The sequence below is a fragment of the Synchiropus splendidus genome, chromosome 18 (assembly GCF_027744825.2).
Source record: "Synchiropus splendidus isolate RoL2022-P1 chromosome 18, RoL_Sspl_1.0, whole genome shotgun sequence".
NCBI classification, from domain to species: domain Eukaryota; kingdom Metazoa; phylum Chordata; class Actinopteri; order Syngnathiformes; family Callionymidae; genus Synchiropus; species Synchiropus splendidus.
Genome location: NC_071351.1, coordinates 14,338,717 through 14,359,161, shown reverse-complemented (window position 1 = coordinate 14,359,161; position 20,445 = coordinate 14,338,717). Strand labels below are relative to the sequence as shown.

Below are 20,445 nucleotides of genomic sequence, written 5' to 3'. Positions count from 1 at the left end.
AGTGGTCAATATAGAAGTGCTCCAGTCTGCCTCTAGGTGTCGCAGATCTTCTCGTATGTAAACACAGTGACGGCTGCGTCTGCACTGAGAAGAACATGTACGTCATCTTCACAATGGCGGAGGCTGGCTGAGGAGAGGACTGTGTGTCCATATGATAGTCAAGTAGCGCCGCAATCTTCGCACCATTACCGCCCGTGTTACGTGCACGGTGTCCGAAAATGGCCCTGAACCCCAGCGTAGCGGGGAAGAGGGACCAGGAATGCACCGGGACGGGCGATATCCACCGGGAGACTGGTGAATCGCACAAGAGTTCCACCGCCACCTCGTCCACAGCCAACCAAAATGGCGGTCAGCCTGGATGTGGAGACGGTGTAATGCCCGAAACAGAGGCTTCCGAGCGGCGAAGGAGTGTCCAGGCGGACGCCCGGAGCTTCAACAGTTCCCCTTTACAGAACCAGCGGCGAAGCGAGGAGCTCCCGCGGATACCGAGGAAGATTAGACAACGGAAAGGTGGTGCCATGTCGCTACTATTTTGAAGGGAGCATGTCCTGTCTTCACCATTTCTGGGGTTCTTATCCGACTAGCTAGTTAACTTTACGCTCGTGTGGTTAACTTGGCAATTCGATTCCATTTTAAACGTTTGTTTACTGTTATGGCAGCTGGGTGTGAGTGAAACGCCGGGGTCCTGCAGGGTTAGCATTAGCTACTTGTCAGTGACCAACTCAGTGCAACTTGCTCCGCTGATCTTCTGGTAGTGGACACTATTGACAGTGCAACAAGAAAGCCCACACTGTCAACCTGCTCATATTTATGTAACAGTAATCCAGTAATATCAGTGTGCTTCAAACACACCGTTGCTGGTAGTAGTCACATGCGTTCTGACGCATCGTCTGATCACACTGTTAATGTAACTTACCTCAATGAAGGACACGGTTATGCATCAAAATAATTCACACAAGTGTGAGCCCTTTGAACCCCTCATTCCTACTGGTGACCCTTCTAACATTGAAGTCTCCTGCTGCCATCATTTAACTCTTTTTTTAAACTATCAAATCACGCCTGGACTGATTTACAGATCAAAGTGTACAACCTGTGTGTGTATCCGTGAGTTGAATTACTGCCCAAGTCCTCCTGTTTCTTGGTTATTTTTCCAGTTCAAAGCAGGTCAATCCCTCAACTAGATAGCGCTGGTGTGCGACAATACATAAGCTTATACACAATGTTTGTCTGTCCGCAGGCCTGTACCAGTTTCTGCCACCTGACAGTCGGGAGTTTGATGACTTAGTGAAGATTGTTTCTTCATTTTACTTGGATTCGTCGTCCCGAGGAACCTTCTCATATTCTAAAGCCAGACTCATTTACAATGAGCTCCTGGAGAAAGAGGTTTGTGATGTGTTTTCCAATGCCTCATGTTAGCTGTACCATCTATAATTGGCGATTGTTATTGTGAGATTCTTACCCACTGTCTGTTTTCTCCAGTTCATTGAAAAGCGGCGAGAGATGAAGCAAGAAGGGCGGACTGATCAAGAACTGGCTGAGTCGTACTGCTTCCTCTATCCAGACAAATCTAAAGTTTGTGTGCTGCAAAGTTGACTCATTAGAGCCATGTTCTGTTTGAGCGCTTTCTAACTTTTATCTTCTGCATTTAGCTCCAGTGGATCTGCGAGAAGGGTTTGTCGGTTGGGCACTCCAGGATAATGACAGTGGGAAACCCGTCAGTGGGTAAGAGTCTGGGTTCTTTTTACCTTTTGGAATTTGTTCACTTTATTTTAGGACCTGTGTAGCAGTGTCACATAACAAGCCTCAACAGCAAATATTACCAAATAAAAGTATTTTTAGCAACACGGCTGCCCAAAATAGACCTAATTTTAGCAGCTGTCTTCTAGGTTTGTCAGTACTGGATGTGTAACTCTCATTCACAAGATGGATGTCCGTGTATCTGTCGAGATGTCCTCCAATTTAATAGTGATTTTCATTTAATTTTGACATGAAATGATCTTTGAATTTGTCCATTTTATCCATTGTGATGTCCTCTAAGTGCTTTTCTCTTTTCTTTCCAGGAGTCTATCTCTCAAAGTTCTCTGATTTATTACAAATCAATCCTTTTGAAGTGGGGTCGTCTGGAGATATGATTGTTTTTAAAGTTATGAGGGTAGGAATCATTTGTCCTTTTAAAAAAAAAGCAGGTGGTTTTTGAGTTGATTTGTGAAGTTGTTTTGTTTTTTTCCTCTCAGGGAAAGATAAAGCACATCCACGAGAACATGCCTAAGAATGCAAAAGAACCCACACCCAAATTTGACTGTCATATCTCCAAAAGTGCCAATAGGGTCACGTCCCTGCTGTCCTATCGGGCTTTTGAGCTCACACAGGTAAGCTTTTTTTTCCTCGTAACTGCAAACCTCTCATCATAACACATTTAACACATTGTTTTCCCAATCACAGCAATATTTTTTTGAGTTTGCCTTCGACGAGATCAAAGCAAGGCCTCGGCACCTTTGTCCCTATGCTGTCCTCTCCTTTCATTACAAGGGCAAAGACTCGGCGACATCGTCCTTATCCTCATACAGGTCCTGACTTCCTTTCTGCTCCTGACAGTTTACACTATTTAACTAAAAGAATTGTTTTTTGAAACTCCATTTTTCCTTGCTTAACAGGTTTAACACAGTTTCTTCTGCAGGAGGGAAAGGTAAACATGTCTAATGTTGGCTAACCTTTTGAATCAATTACATTTCATTTTTCACATTCTTGCAGAATTCTACTTGTGATTCAGTCTCACCAGCATACTTGATGTCATTGCAGGGAAGAGTTACAACGTGTGGAGCGGTCCACTTGTAAACAAAGGCCAGGACTTGTTTCCAATCTGTTTACGATCCTCCTCCCGACCTTACCTGCCTTTCAAGTTGTGAGTTGTTGAATGTTTTAGCATCATAATAGTTATTTTTTTATTTTTATTTTCTATGACCAAGTATGATGGTCTCTCTTTCACCAGGCCTGAGAAGTTGGAGTTTGAACGAGGGATGCAGCTGGATCAGGTGAAGAGAAAGATTCCTTCCATCCTCTTCTCATCAAACACCTACATGGGATCAAGAGAAGGTCAGGAAAGCACCCTGGAATATCATAATGCTTAGTGTGCATTCATTTTGACTCGTCAATAACTCTCATTCTTTGTTGAAGCAGTGATGAAGTACGGGATGTCCTGCAGCCTTTTTGATATAGTCGAGGGGAAAGGCAAACCCACGAGTGGCACAATAGCAGCACTCATTAACAAGTTGGAGCGGGACAGAATGGTGAGTCACACACGTTCATCTGCCCTTATATAGTGCTGTCAGTCACATATTCCAAATCACGTTTAACACATACGATTCCTACATTACATTTTGTGTGTAATAGCTTTTGTGATGTGGGCTTTAAAACACATTCCACTACTTTTATCGTGAATAGATTAACCTGTTATTATTTGTGTCATGTGGAGTGTGGTGTGTGTAATCATATTGCAAGTAACACCTCTGTTTGCATTGCCCTCATCTATATTCAGGTGCTGGTGAAAACATTATTTGATCGCGGATTCCTCTTCATACTCTCTTCAAGTCAGATGTCTGAGTCCAAAGGTACCAGGAAAACCCTGTTTATTTCCCTCATGTCTCAGTTCACCTCACCATCAGGGAACCATCGTAATTATTTCCTTGTCCTACAGAGTGGAGGGGGCGGCCTGAGAAGCACCTTCAAGCGCTCTTCATTTTTCAGGAGTCGAGAATGGTCATCAACCACTGTAAGTCCTGAGTGTCCGTTTTTTTTTTTTAACATTTTCATCTGGAGTGATAATGACTGCGATTTCTTCTCCTCTCAGCTTCCAGACGACTGGAACAAGGTGACCGGAGAGTGGAGCAGCAGCCGGTTAACTTCTCCTCCATGCAACCCCTCGTCCCTGCTCTGCATTATGCCTTTTTCAAGTTAAGATCCAATCCAAGCAAGGACGTTGGCGCTGGAGTGGAGCGCCAGGCTACTGACTATTTAACTCGCATTGACTCAGGAACATTGCGACCGTTCATTTTGCCCCATTACAAAAACAATGCAGACGATCGAGCCAACTTGAATCTTGGACCCAAGCCCAAATATAACATGGAATCCATTCTGCGAACTTATGTGCACAATCCTGCCAACTACACTTTAAATGTTGACAAAATGAAGGAGGTTGTTGAACGGTTGAGGACTCCTGCACCTGCCCCTCCACCAACACCAGTCCCAGTCCCTATCCCTTCCCCGGCACCTGCAGAGGCCCCAGTCCCAGTCCCTGCCCCGGCTCCTCTTCTACCTGCAGCCCAAGCACCGGTAGAATATAGTCCCGTCTCCGATTGGGGGGGCTCCGACAGGAGCTCGGACCGGGCTGAGAGAGGCCCGGAACGGTTATCTCAAGAGAAGCCACCAGTCGAGAGCAGCAGCCAGAAGCAAAGTCAAGCTCAGTCAAACGGAGCCCAACCGCAGCAGAAGCCCCTGGTCGACTACCAGTCTCAGTCCCAGAAGTGTCTGTTATCGCAGAACGAGTACGATAAGGACAAAGTAAGCCAGTTACTGAAACTGATTCAGTCTCGAAAGAAAGCGCTGGTGAAGGAACCCAGCAGTGAAAGGGTGGAAGACGGAACCTGGGAAAGCAGCAGTGTGAAGAGAAAGTTTGAGGGAAACGAAAGTGGAGTCGTGAACAAGCACCAACGCACTGAGCCACTGAGAAATGGTGAATCCAGTAGAGGTGAGGAGGCCTGCATCACTTTGCCCATACTCAACTAGTTTGGTCCAGTCAACTCCATTGACTTCTGGTCTCCACTCTTCCACTGAATTTCTGAGATTTGTCTGGGGTGTCACTGCACTGGGATCAGACCATTGCAGACCTCTAAAATATTTAGGCTGTGGAAGTCCTTCCTTGCAGTAGTGACCTTCAATGTTACCCAACAAGCTGCAGTATCATATGTTGGTTATGAGTAAGAAATATATGTTAGGGATATGTCGTTTTATTGAAAAGCAATTCAGAATGGTAGGTATGGCGGCTTCTTGTGCAAAATATTCCAGGGAACCTTAGTAATGTTTATAATACGATGATGTTCAGGTATTTATATTTTATTTTTTACCCTGTATTTCAAAGTAAGATTTTCAGTCAGATCTAAAGCAGCCGGGGTAAAGTTTTCATTCATGCCATCCGCAGCATATTAATCATTTTTTATAGCTTTAGGTAAGGAAGGAGGTAAACCGTGTGTGAAAACACTGACTGTATGTACTGTAACACTGACCAATTGGTGTTTTTGCAGATTATAATACTGTGCAGTGTCTTGTTTATTTAATTTTTGTCTTTAACTTGCCTGACGAGTGTGCATTTGCCCACACATTGTTTTTGCTTTTGCACCTCACAGATGCACGGGACGGGATCCAAGAGGAAGGTGGGCAGAGTGACAATCTAACCGCAGTGATGGAGAGCATGGGCATCTACGACACAGATTTAAGGAACTGTGGGAACAGCTCTTCCTCCACTGAAAATGATACCCAGCGCCTTTGGAACGTTCTAATATCAACCCTCACCAAAGCCATGAATCAGGGAGCAGCTCGAGCTCAGCAGAATCTCGGGGAAACGTCTCAAGAAAGAGTAGAGCCCAAGCAGTCTGAAGCTGATCAACAGAATGAGCCACCTTCGCAAGCAAACTACACTCAGGTTTGATTGTTGATTTTAGGCGGTTTGCTGTGTTTCGTTTCCTTATAATAATGACAGTCTCTGTCTTTGTCCAGGAGGACATGGACTGTAGTCCTGGAAGTCCGTTCACTGCCGACACACCTCCAAACAGAACTGACACCTCAAATAACACAATATGGGTCACAAAAGAAGGTACGTTTATAAGGACAAAGCGACGGATTGAACATACTTTAACACACTTTAACCAGCTTTCTTAACTGTTTTAGAACACCCGCAGCCTCTCGACGAGAAGCCACAGCGCGTGTCTGACAGCGTGACAGTGGCTCAATCCGTAAGTGCGCCAGAGCCAAAGAACCTTGCACTCAGCGAAGAAAGAGCTCCCGCTGCACAGGCAATTTTCCCCGTCATGGAGGAGACTCCCTCCAGGCCAACCATCAGCTTGGACACCATAATAAACCAGGAAATCCGCAGCATGACTTCAGATGTTCGGAAAATCCTGCACAGTCACCGAATGCCCTACAATTCTCAGCTACCTCCGCGGTTGCCCAGACACCACTCCTGGCAGCCCAACAGTTACTTCTCAAACTTTATCGTCCCTTACGTCACTCCAGTCCCTCTCCAGGGGCACGTCAAGGAACTGTGTGACAGAATGGACAAGTTGATACAAGTCTCTTCACCTGTAGTTCTCTCATCATCGGCATTAAATCCTGTAACACCCCCGTCCTCTGGCCAGGCCATCAAAACTAAGGAGGAGCAAGTCACACCCCAAACTACTGGTCAGCTAGTAAGAAAGACTGATGACACACCGTTGGAAACGGTGAAAGAAGTATACTCGCCTTCTCTCACCACCTCAGCGTCCCCAGAGAACGGCTCTCATAATCCGGATCATGCTCCCGGTCTTCTATCAAACAGTCTCATCAGTCAGCTGAAGCCCGAGGTTTTCAGCAGTCTGGTGGAGATCTTCAAGGACGTCACCAAGAACACGGTCAAATTCTTCATCTACTCTGGAGAAGAGGCTGACGAAAGGAGCATCTTCCGGGAGATCAAGGTGGGATTCCCATTCAAACCTGGCTTTAAATAAGGGAAGGATCCATTTATACAGAATCAATCACCGAATGATTTGTTATCGTAATATCTCAATTAATAATGCATCTGTTGAGTGACACAATCTGTTCCTTTACAAGAACTTAATGCATGTGGAGTTGTTCAGTGAGGAAAAAAAGGGACTAAAATGTCTTACATAATCCTTTCTTCTGCCTGTCAAAAAAGGAGTACTTGAAGAGTCTTGGCAACAGTGAGTGCAGCCCACAGACCTTTCTGGAAAACAGTGGCAGTTTAGATAAACTGCTTATCATCATCCAAAATGAGGACATAGCTGCACATGTGCACAAGGTAAGATTACTCTCTGTCAGTCTTCTCGCAGCTTCCTTCCCCACTGTTTCCTTTTATCATCTTTATTCTCCTAGGCTTTATCCCACGTTGGGTGCAGCGTAATTATGAAGCAATTGGAACTAATTGCGTTCATGTCTATCAGTGTAAAATGTGAATTGAAATGGGATCGACTTGTGTTTCAGATCCCGGCGTTGGTGTCTTTGAAGAAGCTGCCTGCCGTCAGTTTTGCCGGCGTGGACTCGCTGGATGACGTGAAGAACCACACGTACAATGAGTTGTTTGTCAGCGGCGGCTTCATCGTGTCGGACGAGTTCCTCCTCAATCCTGACCTCATCACACAAGGTGAGTCTTGATGCCACAGGAAGCACCTGTTTGCTGTTCTTTTCGTCCGATTTCCCTGACTTTTAAACAGAGCTGATAGCCTGTTGAGAACCTCTTAAAACCTTTTAAACCCCTAATTTCGCATTGCTTCTTCTTCAGAACACCTGCAGAGTCTGCTGAAGTTCTTGGAGGAGCAGAGTACACCCGAACATCCGTGGCAGTGGAAGGTACACTGTAAATCCCAGAAGAAACTCAAAGAACTCGCAAGGTGAGAATTTACATTGAAAATAAATGGAGGACAAAAGCACAGCTTGTTCATAACGTTACATTATAACGAATCCTGGTTGTGATATCTTGCACCCATTCAGTAGATGAATGGCTCCAGAAAGAGCACCATAAAACATTTGAATTCAACAATATATTTTTTCGCATTTATTTGCGATGTAAATCCAGGACACTGAAACCCTCATATAACGGGTAAACTAAACTTTTGTGGGCTTCTGTTTGTGGTATTTGATGAAATGCATGGTTGGTTTTATACATGTAACATCAACAATCATTTTCTGCTTTTAATTCACTCCCATCGGAAATGTAAAGCTTCAGTTCTGAAGGAAAATGACATGTAAACGCTGACTGTGCACAAGTAAATTTTGGCAGTGCAGTATAGTGTGGCGTGAATATTTTCCCTCTGTCATCTTTATGCTTTTCTGCCTACGTGAAGATGAATCACCGTTTTGTACTCCTAATTAAACGCTTTCTTTGCCACAGCACATTTTAAAATCTCAGCTGGACAGTTCTCTAAAATGCCAAGTTGTTTTTCTTCTCTTAGCCTTCTGCAGCTTCAGTTCTGCTGTCCAAAAGTATGTTAGGGATGCAGCTGAATATATGCTAATCCACTTTGTGATTCTTACCACATAGGCTGAACAGCAATGCCATGGGTCTGCTCAACCTTCTGACCACGTATCAGAAGAAACATCTCGTGGAGTTCCTTCCTTATCACGAGTGCGACACACCCTCGAGGCAGGCTCCGGATCTGGAGTGCCTGATCAAGCTCCAAGCTCAGCACACGCAGCAGCGCCACCTCATTTTCCTCACAGGTCAGTCAGTATATAGAACTTTATTTTGATGCTTATTGGATTTGGGACGCTGTTGTTACGCTCTTCTCAGAGAGACCATTTGAGATGTTCCTTCAGTACTCTCGAAATGGAATCGTAATTGCCAGCATCGATGACATCCTGACCGGTTTCCATAGCCTGATCGGATCCATCAGTCAAAGTGAGCTTCCCACGCCGCCCTCTACTGGTTAGTATTAGTATTGTCTCATTTATTTATCCTTGGATGTTTTTCAACGGCCCTCTTCTCTCCTAGTAGTGAACGACGAGTGTGTAGGAGAGGAGGACATGTCATTAGACTCTGATGACGGTGAGGCGCCCACGGCGTTGGACAAGGTTCCTGACGACAAAAAGCTTTCACAGCCACCCCCCGAAGACTCGCACCCCGCCCCCATGGAACTGCAGAGGACTCCCGAGGCCACCACGGACTACAGCACACTCAAGAGTGCCATCTCAAACTTCAAGGCCTCCAACCAGATCGGATCTTCAGACCTTGGCAGCATGTCTCCGGGGGGTTTTCACGTGAACCCGCACCAGAGCTTCCTCTGTCCTTCGGGGTCTTGGATGTCCTTTACTGGCTCATCCAGCTACACCGCCTCCCCAGCCTACCCAGGCTCACCGTGCAGCAGCAGCACCCAGGATCAAGAGAGCCGCCCCGCCACCACCACAACCACCACCGCAGCCGCACCGTCCCCACCCGTCACCACGCAAGTTCTCCCCATCCCTTGTACCCTCCCTCTGGAAGTGAAGCCCCCACCGCCGCCGCCCCATATCCTGCTAATGGGGCACACGTACAGCTCAGAAGTTACAAGTGTTGCCGGGACCTCTTCAAACACTGACCAGTCAAACTGCTTGACCGGTGTGGATTCTAGTGCAAAGACACAAGTGGACTCAACTCCATGTGGACCTGGAGATGCCATGTGGGGTACTGCAGGGCTAGTACCTTCAAGCAACTTGTTGGCTGGCCCCTCAAACACAATAGACTCTAGTGGACTTCCTAACAGTGGGGAAGCCGTCGGGAGCAGCGCTGCTACTGGACCGGTTGTCAGGACTCAGGTGAATTCCCATCCTGCGGTACCCAGCAGAGGGGGCTCTACCAGACCTCTGTTACCTCCCCCTCCACTAATGTGTGGGGTGGGTTATGGACAAATGAATCATGGACCACCGCATGGTTCTTTTCGGGGCTACCAACAGAGAGGACCCCCACCTGTGAGACCCTGGCCTCGGCCAGGACGCGGACATGACAGGATAGTCAGGACTGGGGGACCCAACGCTTGGGGCTACCAAGGAGGAAGGGGTGGGCAGGGCTACTATTCAGACTACAACTATTCACACAATTATGCTCCAGACTAGACAATCATGGACCAGAAAGCATTGGCTGGTTGAATGTATATAAATAAATACTGTCATAAATAATTTGAATTCCTAATTTAGGATCCCTTTTTTTTTTTTTACATTTGCGAAACCTGATTCGGGCTGTGCCGAGTGTAAGTGCACTCTCTGTCCTTTAAGACCCTGATCGAACCACTATATTTATATTTGCCCGGCAAGCCAACGGCCTTCCAGCCTATCCAAAACCATCCACCATCTAAGTTTGTCCTGTTTTCAAAGCGGTTATTGAACAAGGGGGTAGGGGATGGGTGATATTTTTTTAAGGAAAAAAAATCATGAATGAATTTCACTGTTGCAGTTGGGTTTTCTTTTTTTTATTTGACCATATTTGGTTGTTTAAAAAAAGTTCTATGAAAATAAAACATTTCAAATATTGTTTGTGTGACAGGGTTTGATGACGGTGTCAAGCAAACATTAAAGATGTTATTGTATTCATAACAGACTGTGCTCTGTGAGTCATAACTGTGTCGGGAGGTGGCGCTCTAAATACGCCCAACTGGCGACTACTTTTTGTCAGTACAGGCGAGGAGACCCGAGGGGGCGCTGTTTTCCTTCAATGAGAAAATGGGTTAACGTTGAAATCTCCAGAGCCCAACTCCAGTTTTACAGGAAGGAAATAAAGCATGAATGCAGTCGGACGACAAACGTCTGAAGAAAGCCTCCTGGAGAAACACAACTTGTAATATGGAAATATTAAAGATTTGTTGTCCATCTCTTAAATTCAAATCTATTTAAGGAGGGTAATCTCATTGTAATTAGATATACTATCATTTTTACAAGGGTATAAGGTCAAGAAATTTGATGGTGAAATTCAAAATTATTAGGAATATGAAACAGAACAGATACAATTCGACAAGAATAGCAATGCAAAAGAAAGATGTCTTTTAGGTCCAGCGCACTAGCGACAATAAACGCGGCTCCAGAGACACCTTAACTGAAATGATGAGCAAAGGGAAGCAGATCTGAGCCATAAATTCAGGCCTAATGTTTCTCAAAGGCAAAACAGGTTTGTACGCCATCTTTCATGGTACGAGTCGAAGGAGGCTGAATCACACATTTGTTTTTTCCCCTCCTTTAAAAGCAAAGCATGAATAATGAATCCAGATTGATTTCGGGGGAATGCTGATTTAATTGAGTTGCAGTCCCCTCAGGAGCCCCGGAGGTGGCTCAGAAGTGTTTGGGGTTCAGACTCAAAACAACTTGGAGCATCTCCACTCAAGCTTTGAAGTCCTCTTCCGGTTTGGCGAGGCTTCTGGCGCCATCTAGTGGAGACCTCCAGGACTCATTCGCGATCCTGAATTGGCAGCAGCTGCGACTCTGGCGTCTCCTTATAACGGCTCAAGTCAAAGCACGGTATGTTTTGGCTTCCACATTACACTTCAGTAGCATTTTACCCCTCTAATATGTGACCCACATTATCTGGCGCCGAGCCTGCTCGTATATCAAAGTTTCAAGTCCCTCCTCCAAACTCGGATCACAACTTCAGAAGATGTAGCTGTCACGCGTCTCCCCATTTTTCCTATTTCCCGGCTCATTAGTCTCGTTCTGGCGGGCCACATTTTTCACATGATTTGCGACATCAGTCCCAAATTGAAAGGGAGTCATGGGCCGATGTGCGATTGAAACAAGTGTGTGAGTTTGAACGTCTGTTTAAAGTGACCTTAAGTGAGATGTAGAGGTCTTCTCACATGTGCCATGTGTCTGTGGAATGAAGGAGCGAGGGAGAGATCTGGAGCTGGGAAGCACTTTTACTCACCACGTGGGCATCACACACGTCCCGGAATTCAAACGTAGGTGTTTTCAATCTTGTGGCCATCTCATAATTAATTCCTGAAGGGCTCATTATTGTGGCTTTTTTGGACCAGGTTATTTCATTAAACAACTGGGACAATATATATATATATATATATATATGGTCAAGAAATGTGATGGTGAAATATGAGGCACCACTATATATATATATATATATATATATATATATATATAATAGTGGTGCCTTGGTTTGTGAACGTCTCGGAATTGGAAAAAAAATGTTGAGATTTTTTTGTTTCGGATTTCAAGCGAAAATCCAGAACTCGAACGCCCCGGAAAAAAGCCGGAAAAAATATAACGTGCGCGGCCCGATCAGCTGCCCCACGACGCGCTTTGTTATTGTGTATAACGCAGCCTTTGTATGCAGACGTGTCCCGTTAGCTACATTTACTGGCTGTTTTTTCTTCATATTGAGGTGTAAAATCTTTCCTGTCTCCGGCTGGAGTGCGCACTCCAGGGTTTTGATGTCCTGTTGTCGGCTGGAACTGGGACAGGGATGAGGCGAGTCTCGGACAGAGCGTTACTTGGTTTATGACTTTGTCACAGCTAAATTGTACAGAAGCGCACATTCAGAGCTGGACACGCACCGGGCACCTCTTCACTTCTGGAGAGACGTCACTCACTCAGCAACCCCTCCCACATGCAGCGGCCACACACATAGACGAATAGCGCACCTGCAGCAGACACTCTACATTCACTCCTACAAAAGACTATTTTGAGGCTTGGAACGCATTATTTCTTTTTCCATTAATTGTAATGGGAAAAATCAATTCCAATTTTGAACAAATCGCTTCTCGAACGGCCGTCTGGAACGGATTGTGGTCGAGAACCGAGGTACCACTATATATATATATATATATATATATATATATATATATATATATATATATACATATATATGCACACACACACACATAATGTATAATCGCCTTGCAATTCATGAACCGTATCAATAGGGGGCGCCGGGGTGCCGACAATGCTAAATTTAACCAAAAGAAAAAGAAACTGTGACACAACGTTGAACAACAACGAGGTGTTGCAGTTTAACTACAAGCTATTATTTAAAAGAGCTGCCCGTTTATTTTTTTGAAATTTTGTTGTGAGGGTCCAAGATTGTCTTTGTGAGTACGGCTTTTTCCAACGAGAATCTCAGCTGAAACTACTTCTATGTCGAAAAACATCATAGGTATCATTGTGTTGAAGGTAGAGACTTAAAACTTAAGCACTTCCTGTTAACACCAACATAGTTATTTTTTTTATCGCGACCGTAATTTATGTTTTCATGGATTTGTATGAATGAGATTGAGCTCACCTAGCTTCTTGAGGTATTGGTGTTGAGTTAGTGAATGAAATGTCAAAGAAAAGTACAGTTTAGTGAAGAGCTGCAGTGACTAGTCGGGATAGTTGACAGTCCGACGGTACATTATGCATACATGCATTAAGAAGAGAAATTGCTGACGTGACCCAACTCAAAACATTGAATGCATGCGACCATTTCACGAAGGAGCCACTATATATTGAGCAATTTAAATTCAAAAATAATGTTTCAAAACGTTTTTTAAAAAGGGCAATGTTTACAAAATGCATGTACATTTTTAATTTAGATTTATTTTCTATATACAAGACTACAATCCGACTTTGCAATGTTCCTCTATCAGTACACGTCCTCTGTATCATAATCGTCAAGTCTTCAGTGACCAGTCGACTGTCAAAACAGGTTGCAGCCCTAATCTATTGTGTTTTTGAACAAAAAAATAAAATAAAATAAATAGTAGTGTTTCTAAATGTTCATTCATTTTGGATTAATGAAAGGCAGCAGAGCCAAGGCAGCAGCTTTAACAGTCCTGCCAACTGTATTTGGTGAGCCTCTCCGGGGCAGATTTAGCGAATCAAAAAAAGAGCATTCTGCAGGGTGTGCAACAGATGTTCTGCAAAAGGCAACCCTCGGCTCAATCATGAAGTTGAGTCTGTTTTCAGATTTGCAAAAAAAAAAAAGCCCTCGAGGGCAAACAGCAGTCCCTCTTTTTAAATCTGAAAAACAAGTCCAGTAATGTTTCCTAAAGCTATATCAGATGCTGTATCTTTAAGAATTCAGAAATCACATGGAGCTGCGTCGCTTTAGTGCTGTATTGTTGTACCGTGATGCACATTATTGAGTACTGCAAACAGTGGAAAACAGACACTGGACTTCTATAGTGAGGTCGTAAATATCTTTTTTAATAGAAATAATAAATCTATATTTCATCACTGTTGTCCTTTAGTGGGAGAGAAGAAATGACACTAGCCAAGCTCAGAGGAAGAATAAAAATTGGGCTCTTGTACGTGAAACAATATCAAACCTGGTCATTTTTTTCTCTCTCATCCAGGCTCATAATATCCAGCTGGAACCTATTGACTGAGGCTGCCTTGATGCTGCTCGGGTTGTGAGCCCAGAGCCTGTCTCCGGCAGGATGAACAGCTCAGGTGTGAGCTCATCATTTTCTCCTTTAGAATGAGATGTGATCCATGGGTTTGATTGAATGGGAATCGATTCACAAATCCCACTCAACATTTACAGTGGGGCGGATGTAAGTTGGAACATGGCCCGAGTTCATTTTCGCTGCGGTGCGGTGATAAACAGGCTGTTGTCTAATGTGCAGCAGGATGCATTTATTTCCTCCCGTTCCCAGAAAGAGCCAGCCAACCAGAGAGGACAGGATGTAGCCAGGTGCCGCGCCGAGAGGAAGTCTCAACCTTTCAGGTGTCCAATTAGAGTGAAATAGGAGTTTAAGTCTTGAACCCGTAGATTGCCAGTATGTGGGTGTCGCGGCGAGAGATGTGCATGTATCTGTCACAGCTGGATGCCTCCTCTTCTGCCAGATGACTGTTTTGACAGCCTCAGTAATAACCCTGCGGTTGACAGTCGAGTCAGCCCTCCGCTCGCTATTGAACTATTCAGAATGAAACTCCCCTTTCACAGTAATTAGATTCTTGAATAAGATGATCTCAAACCCCTCGGAGGCCGAGCGAACGAGGAGAAAACAATTAATCGGGAAAGGGAAGTACACACATTAATTGAGGCTTGACGGAGTGTTTTGCTTTGGAGGAGGGGATATTTTCAGTCTTTTATGAGCTCCTCGTTTTTCCAAAGCGGAGAAATTCGCAGGAAGCAACGTGCACCTTTCTGTGGTTTTCTGGCTTTGACTGTGCGATATTAATGGCAGACTTGATTCGTAGGTCGGTTGCTGGAAGCGTCCTCTGGTATATTATTTATTCAGCGGTTGTCGTGCCAATTGTTTCATCAGAATTGTGCCGAGCACTGGCTGTGTAGGAGCCGATCATCTGACGGTGAAATTAATGATCCGTCTTTTAAATAATCGATGATAAGTGGGTTTGCTGATGATGCTTTGTGTGTCGGCTGGAAACATTTGGAAAGCTTGGTTCACTTGAGGCATCATCAGCGGTGCGTCACCTCATCAAGAGGCCATGTTCCCTTCCGTGTTCCGATTGTGTTTCAACCTCACAACCCACCTCTGCACCAGCTCAGTTGATCCATGCGGTTAGATCAGCCCCAACTAGACGATCCAGAGTCAAGATTATTGTGATCAACATCCATGATACTGGGGACTGGGATTACTTTCAGTGCAAAATTAAGATCTAAATTTTTTCAAAAATAAAGATAGAATTGAAACAGATTAAATATATTTCAGAACGGACGTGTAAGAGTCGGTCGAAGATTGACTTGTGCTGTTTCATTGGTTCGCAGTCTGAGGCCTAGTCAATGAATAAGCACAGCCTCATCGTGGCAGTCAAAATCCTGATCCTCGTGCTAGCATTCAATAAGTTTGCAGCCCGAGTCTAAAGGCTGTTGCTGAAATTGGCACATAAAAATAATAAAAAAACGATTTCAGATCAACTCACATTTAGTAAATTCCACTGGAGACTCATTTAAAGCGCACAACAATCACCACTAAAGAGTCAAACTCAAGCTCTTCACCTGTATTATTATGGATTTAAATCATTGTTCTCTAGCTGAATAACCAACATCAACCCAACAATGAAGAAAAATAAATTCAATTTGTGGTCTGGTGCCAATACATATCATATCCATCCTCTTTGGAGTAATTTTAGTCCAGTAAAATACAATTCCTCATTCCTTCTATCAGCGGTCTCACTTTTCTCTATCCTTATTTTTGGTTTTAATATTCAACATCTCCTCAGCGCTGAGCCATAGTTTCACAGCTCCAACCCCACATGTATATAATGGTGCTGATGGGAGAGGAAGTGTCAGGAGAGGCATTGATTCGCTCATCACTTTCACTTGCAGCCTTTTTAAGCTCTTCCATTAGCCCTTCATTCTCACGACAAGTTGTGCCTGCCTAATCCAAGGCATCGATCGTGTCCTCGATTGGTTATTTTCTCGTCATTTTGGAGCTTATTAGACAGAAAATCCTTTGCAAAGATTTGCATAGCCTTTAAAGGACTGGCTAACTTCGAATGTAAGCTCATTCAGAAGGGTTCAATAATCATATTTGGGTTGTTTTAAGCCAGTCTAGATGATAAGTGGCACCCTTGAGTCGGAATTAATCTGCTCCTGTGATCCATCAACTGATCCACGTCATCGGCCGACGTGTTTTACAGCTGTTTTGACTGAAGTCTGATTACAAAAAAAAGTCGTTTTGGAACTGAAGTTTGGAAAGCTGGAGGCAATCGGAGTGGAAGTCTTCGCTGTCGGTGTCACCTGTCAGAGCTTGCTCGTACTGAATGTCATTGTGAGGCAGTTGTTCGCGGATGCTCGGAGATCAGCGTGTAAAAATGTCTTGACTGAATCAGTGCAGCAACTCAAGCAGACAGAGAGGCACACAAGTCAATTCTCAACTTTTTTATTTTCATTTATAAATTTGAAAAGATCTAACAATGAGTTACTGTTTATTTCCCTTGTAAGGTGTTTTATCTATCTTTATATAGTGGGCGTTCTCGAATTCAACTCAGTTAAATGCTGGTTCATTACAGCATTGCTGTGCACGCGTACAACTATGTTTTGCAGTGTTTTTGGACAGGAATCGCAACTGTCAAAAGGATACTGCAACAACAATTTAAATATTTATTGTGTCCATCAATATGCTGCGGTGGAAATGAGAAGACATTGTCGCAAGAGCTTCAACAGTTACAGTACATTATGGACATTAATATATAGAAAGCCATGGAAGAGAAGATTCTTATACATCACACACGTGACTATCGTAGCGTGCCATTCATATGCCCGCGCTGTGATTGGCGCGGCATCACTCTCGAGGAACCAATTTGCAAATAAAACAAATTGGCCTCGGCTGAAGTGGCTCAGCGGATTGCTATTTATTTAAAAGTCAGCGATTATAAAGCTGAGTGACTGGAAGTGGTCTTAAGTGAGACACTAATGACCTACTTTTTAACAATAAGGAGCTTGTGTGTTTCTGCTCCACCTAAATCAGAGTGCGCACAAGGCAGTCAAACTTTTATTACATTAAGATTTAAAATCCAGAGTCTCTAAAGTAATCCTGAATGACTCATTCCACACCTGCTGTGTCCCGTCAGGCTCTCCTGCCGAAGCTGTCTTTTAATTCTCAGTCATAAATGTGGTCTGACTCCTCAGTCAGATTGTTTGGTACCTCAAATTAAAAAGCCTTTTACAAAAAGATATGTCCTCAGCGTTTTAACCTGTGTACTAATCGTATAAAAAACCAAACAATAAATCCCTGCGTGTCCCAGGAAGGGGGGGGGGGGCAGAGTAAGAGGATTTAAAAACACTGGAAATGACATTGCACCTGGTTTTTATCCGTTTGATAATCTTCTAAAATGCAGCTATAAGTCATGTCCTCATGCAAGTACACAAAATAAGAGTGTCACGACTTCACATGGGCATTAAGTGGGGAATATTTTTTGCCCATGAATTTGTGCATGAGTTGACCTTTTTTTCCCCAAACAAATGTCGCCATCCCCTAGACGTTGCTGCGTAATCTCTGATGCCTGGAGGGATCTCTGACTGAAGACACTGTTTGTGAGACTTGGATGAGATGAGACCTTTAAGTAAAGTGAAACCCAACTTTTTATTGATCAAACCAGAGGTATGAAAGTAAATAAAACCTTTTAATTGTTGTTTTTCCTTGAGGCGACATTTAAGAGATAATCCAGCGCAATAATCCCTTGCTCACTGGTGATTCACCTTTCCCTCCTCCATACTTTAAGGGATATTTCTTTTATTTATTTATTTTTAAATCCTCCCAATGTAGGGCCAACATTGCAAGTCGCACTTGACTTCAAGTCCACAAAAGCAAAGGAAAAATCCCGGATGTTGGGGATCAAAACACCGCGTAGGGGGCAGCACCGCTGCTAAATTACTGGAGAGAACCCTGCTTCATGAATGCGGTGTTGCTGTACAGGATAAATCTCAAAATGGCGAGTTCAGGATTTGTAAAAATTTGACCTTTTACTTTGGCAGCCGTTGAACTTGCGATGCATTTGGGGTCCAATTATAAGTAAGTGGCTCCTGCTGGTGTCTTGTACTTCACCTCTGTTTATCATCTCCTTTGGGACATTGTAACCCAAAAAAAATCAGGTGTGCATCCACAGTCAAACCGCCACCTTGAGTGAGAGTGACGCTTGCTACTGAACGTTACTGGATGGTATTTTCGAATGGGCCGTAGAATGGGATTACCTCTGTAATGGCAGTGTAATTACAATGATCTAATGCTTTAAAACTCTCCGACTGGGCATGTCTTTCTATTTTTATATTTTTTTAATATTTATATTTCTATATTTTGGAAGTGTCCATATGCATGATAGCTTCTGCATATTTAGTTTTTCCTCCACATATTAATGAAGCTGCAGTCCTTGGATTGATCCTTAAAAATATTTACAAATGAGGTTTGGAATTTCAACTGTGGAACTGAATCAAAATGCTGTTGGAAATGTGGCTGGACTGCTCGACTGTGGTCTCTAACAGCAGAAATCATTGGATGTGATGAGATGATCTCTGCAACCGCAGGAGACTGGGAGAGGAGGATGTGGTGTGGTTGGTGCTGGGAAGATGAAAACCACGACATTAAACTTCCAAGAGCTCAATGGGAAAGTAATGTTTATATCAGAAATGTGTTGAATTTAAGCCAGTTCATGCACTGCAGTGCCTTGTTTACGTTGATCTTCTCCCAAGTTTTAGCAACAGAAAATTTTAAGCCAAGCACTGACAAGACGATATGGCCTCTAAAGTATTTAAATATTTTATCATACTGCACTTTGGTGGCACATGCACAATGTGCTGCTTCGTGACCTTCCTGAAAATACACTGACACTCAATGACCAGGCACAGTTACTGCAACGCCACTCAATGGTCTGAGACCCTCATGACCAACCCCCTCCTACTGAATTGCGGCAGATGGACCTTCCGTCTGAGACTCATCGCCCCCCGATCATGACTTGGAGACTTCTTTTTAGTGATCAGACTCCAACAGTAACAGAATTACTTTTCAGTTCAATGTCCAGTTCATCTCCAACAACCTGAAGCTTCATGCCATGGGCTTCCTCAAAACTAACTCTGCATATGCTGTTTCAACTATGTGGCGCTCTTGTTGCTGCCTTGCTGTATCTTAGATATGCTTGAAAGTTGAGGTTTGGTGATGCGTTCATGCCATTTCATAAAATGGGAGCTTTGTGTACCAGTGCAGGGAAAATCAGGCTGAAGGCATTGTGAGATAGGATTTTCTAAAATGTGAAATGAAGTTAGCTGAAAATGGTGTGTTGAGCTGACAAAAAGGGAAACCGTTCTCTGTGAAAGTTGGCTTTTTCATTTTCTGTAACAGTGCGCAATAGTGACCCTGGCATTGTCCTTGTTGTTCACTGTGTGTGCACGATGATGGTGCACAACGACCACAGATGTTGTTGCACATCAAAAGCGCAAAACTTTTCACAGCTGCTGAATGAGCGCTTTGAAAAGTATTTAAAAGTGCTGCCAGATTTCGTTGACAGTAAATGAAGGATTACATGTAATCCAGCTCAATCACTGTGCACAGTGCATTTTGAAATTAAAACCAAAATATTTAATAGATCCTGAAAAGAAAATATTCCTTCCTTCCTCACCTTCCTAAGCCTTTTCTGTTTTTTGTGTAATCGACTTAATGTCCGCATCCCACGCGCTTACGCTCCTTCATCGCGGATCATGAAGTCCTACGTGAACATCTCTCGCTGCTGTTACGGATTGTAAATCTCTTTTTTGAAGCTTGTTGCGCCCAGTTACCAACAAAGTGGTGACTTCCTCTGGCTTTTGTGTGGCAGTTGTTTTGAAGTGTTTGTCGCTCCATGTTTTTCTCTACCCCCTCGCTGTGCTTTTAAGTGTGATCCTGCTTCACATGAAATGTCTTTGAAGAGCGGCCCAATCACCGGTTGGTTGACACGCCTGATTTCTGTCCTTCATTATTCCCATGAAAAGCACCAAAGCAGATAAATTGATGGTCCTTTTTATGCTGACAGATTAATTCAACAGGTTGGTGTGTGGTTTGTGTTTATATATAATGGGTAGCCGCGGGACTCGGCCCTGTTTCCTGCCAGATAAGGCTCCGGTGTTTGCTGTAAGCGATGGCTTATGTACAGAATCATTTCCAGATTATCTCACCGGGACCTAATTCTTTTTTTTTTCTTCTCGATATTGTAATGTTTTGTTGCGTCATCAGATCAGGACGTGATATCAAGTGACACTGAAGATAGTCTATGATTTCCGCTGACGATTTTCAA

At 43.8% G+C, this 20,445-nt stretch overlaps 1 protein-coding gene and 1 long non-coding RNA gene across 6 annotated transcripts in view; both read left to right on the top strand.

The window, feature by feature from the left end:
• Window positions 1-100: 100 nt before the first annotated feature.
• On the top strand, window positions 101-10,317 carry tasorb (transcription activation suppressor b). Of its 4 annotated transcripts, none has more exons than XM_053848696.1 (23): window positions 101-510; window positions 1,238-1,383; window positions 1,480-1,572; window positions 1,650-1,722; window positions 2,061-2,152; window positions 2,235-2,369; window positions 2,443-2,567; window positions 2,655-2,686; window positions 2,800-2,902; window positions 2,990-3,093; window positions 3,178-3,287; window positions 3,536-3,608; window positions 3,695-3,769; window positions 3,848-4,744; window positions 5,400-5,695; window positions 5,770-5,866; window positions 5,941-6,722; window positions 6,944-7,066; window positions 7,249-7,408; window positions 7,547-7,655; window positions 8,306-8,484; window positions 8,555-8,662; window positions 8,759-10,317. In XM_053848696.1, exons 1-23 carry the CDS (start codon window positions 219-221, stop codon window positions 9,850-9,852), a joined length of 5,298 nt encoding a protein of 1,765 aa, XP_053704671.1. In that variant the 5' UTR covers window positions 101-218; the 3' UTR covers window positions 9,853-10,317. The 4 variants fall into 4 exon arrangements, with proteins under 4 accessions (XP_053704671.1, XP_053704670.1, XP_053704669.1 ...); XM_053848695.1 differs by having other exon boundaries at window positions 8,756-10,317; XM_053848694.1 differs by having other exon boundaries at window positions 8,555-8,689.
• Window positions 10,318-12,699: 2,382 nt separating this feature from the next.
• The window catches only part of LOC128749753 (uncharacterized), a 48,460-nt gene continuing 40,714 nt past the window's right edge, over window positions 12,700-20,445 (top strand). The window contains exons 1-2 of one of the 2 annotated variants that reach the window (XR_008412986.1): window positions 12,700-12,824; window positions 14,070-14,166. This is a non-coding gene — a long non-coding RNA (uncharacterized LOC128749753). Of the gene's footprint in view, window positions 12,907-14,069; window positions 14,167-20,445 lie in introns of both variants that reach the window. The other variant, XR_008412987.1, reaches the window with a different exon arrangement.

Coding starts and splice junctions, on each gene's coding strand:
- tasorb (XM_053848693.1), top strand. CDS start 219: ATGGCCCTGAACCCCAGCGTAGCGGGGAAGAGGGACCAGGAATGCACC. Junction 3,094..3,177: donor CTACATGGGATCAAGAGAAG/GTCAGGAAAGCA, acceptor TTGTTGAAGCAG/TGATGAAGTACGGGATGTCC. Junction 7,409..7,546: donor TCCTGACCTCATCACACAAG/GTGAGTCTTGAT, acceptor CTTCTTCTTCAG/AACACCTGCAGAGTCTGCTG.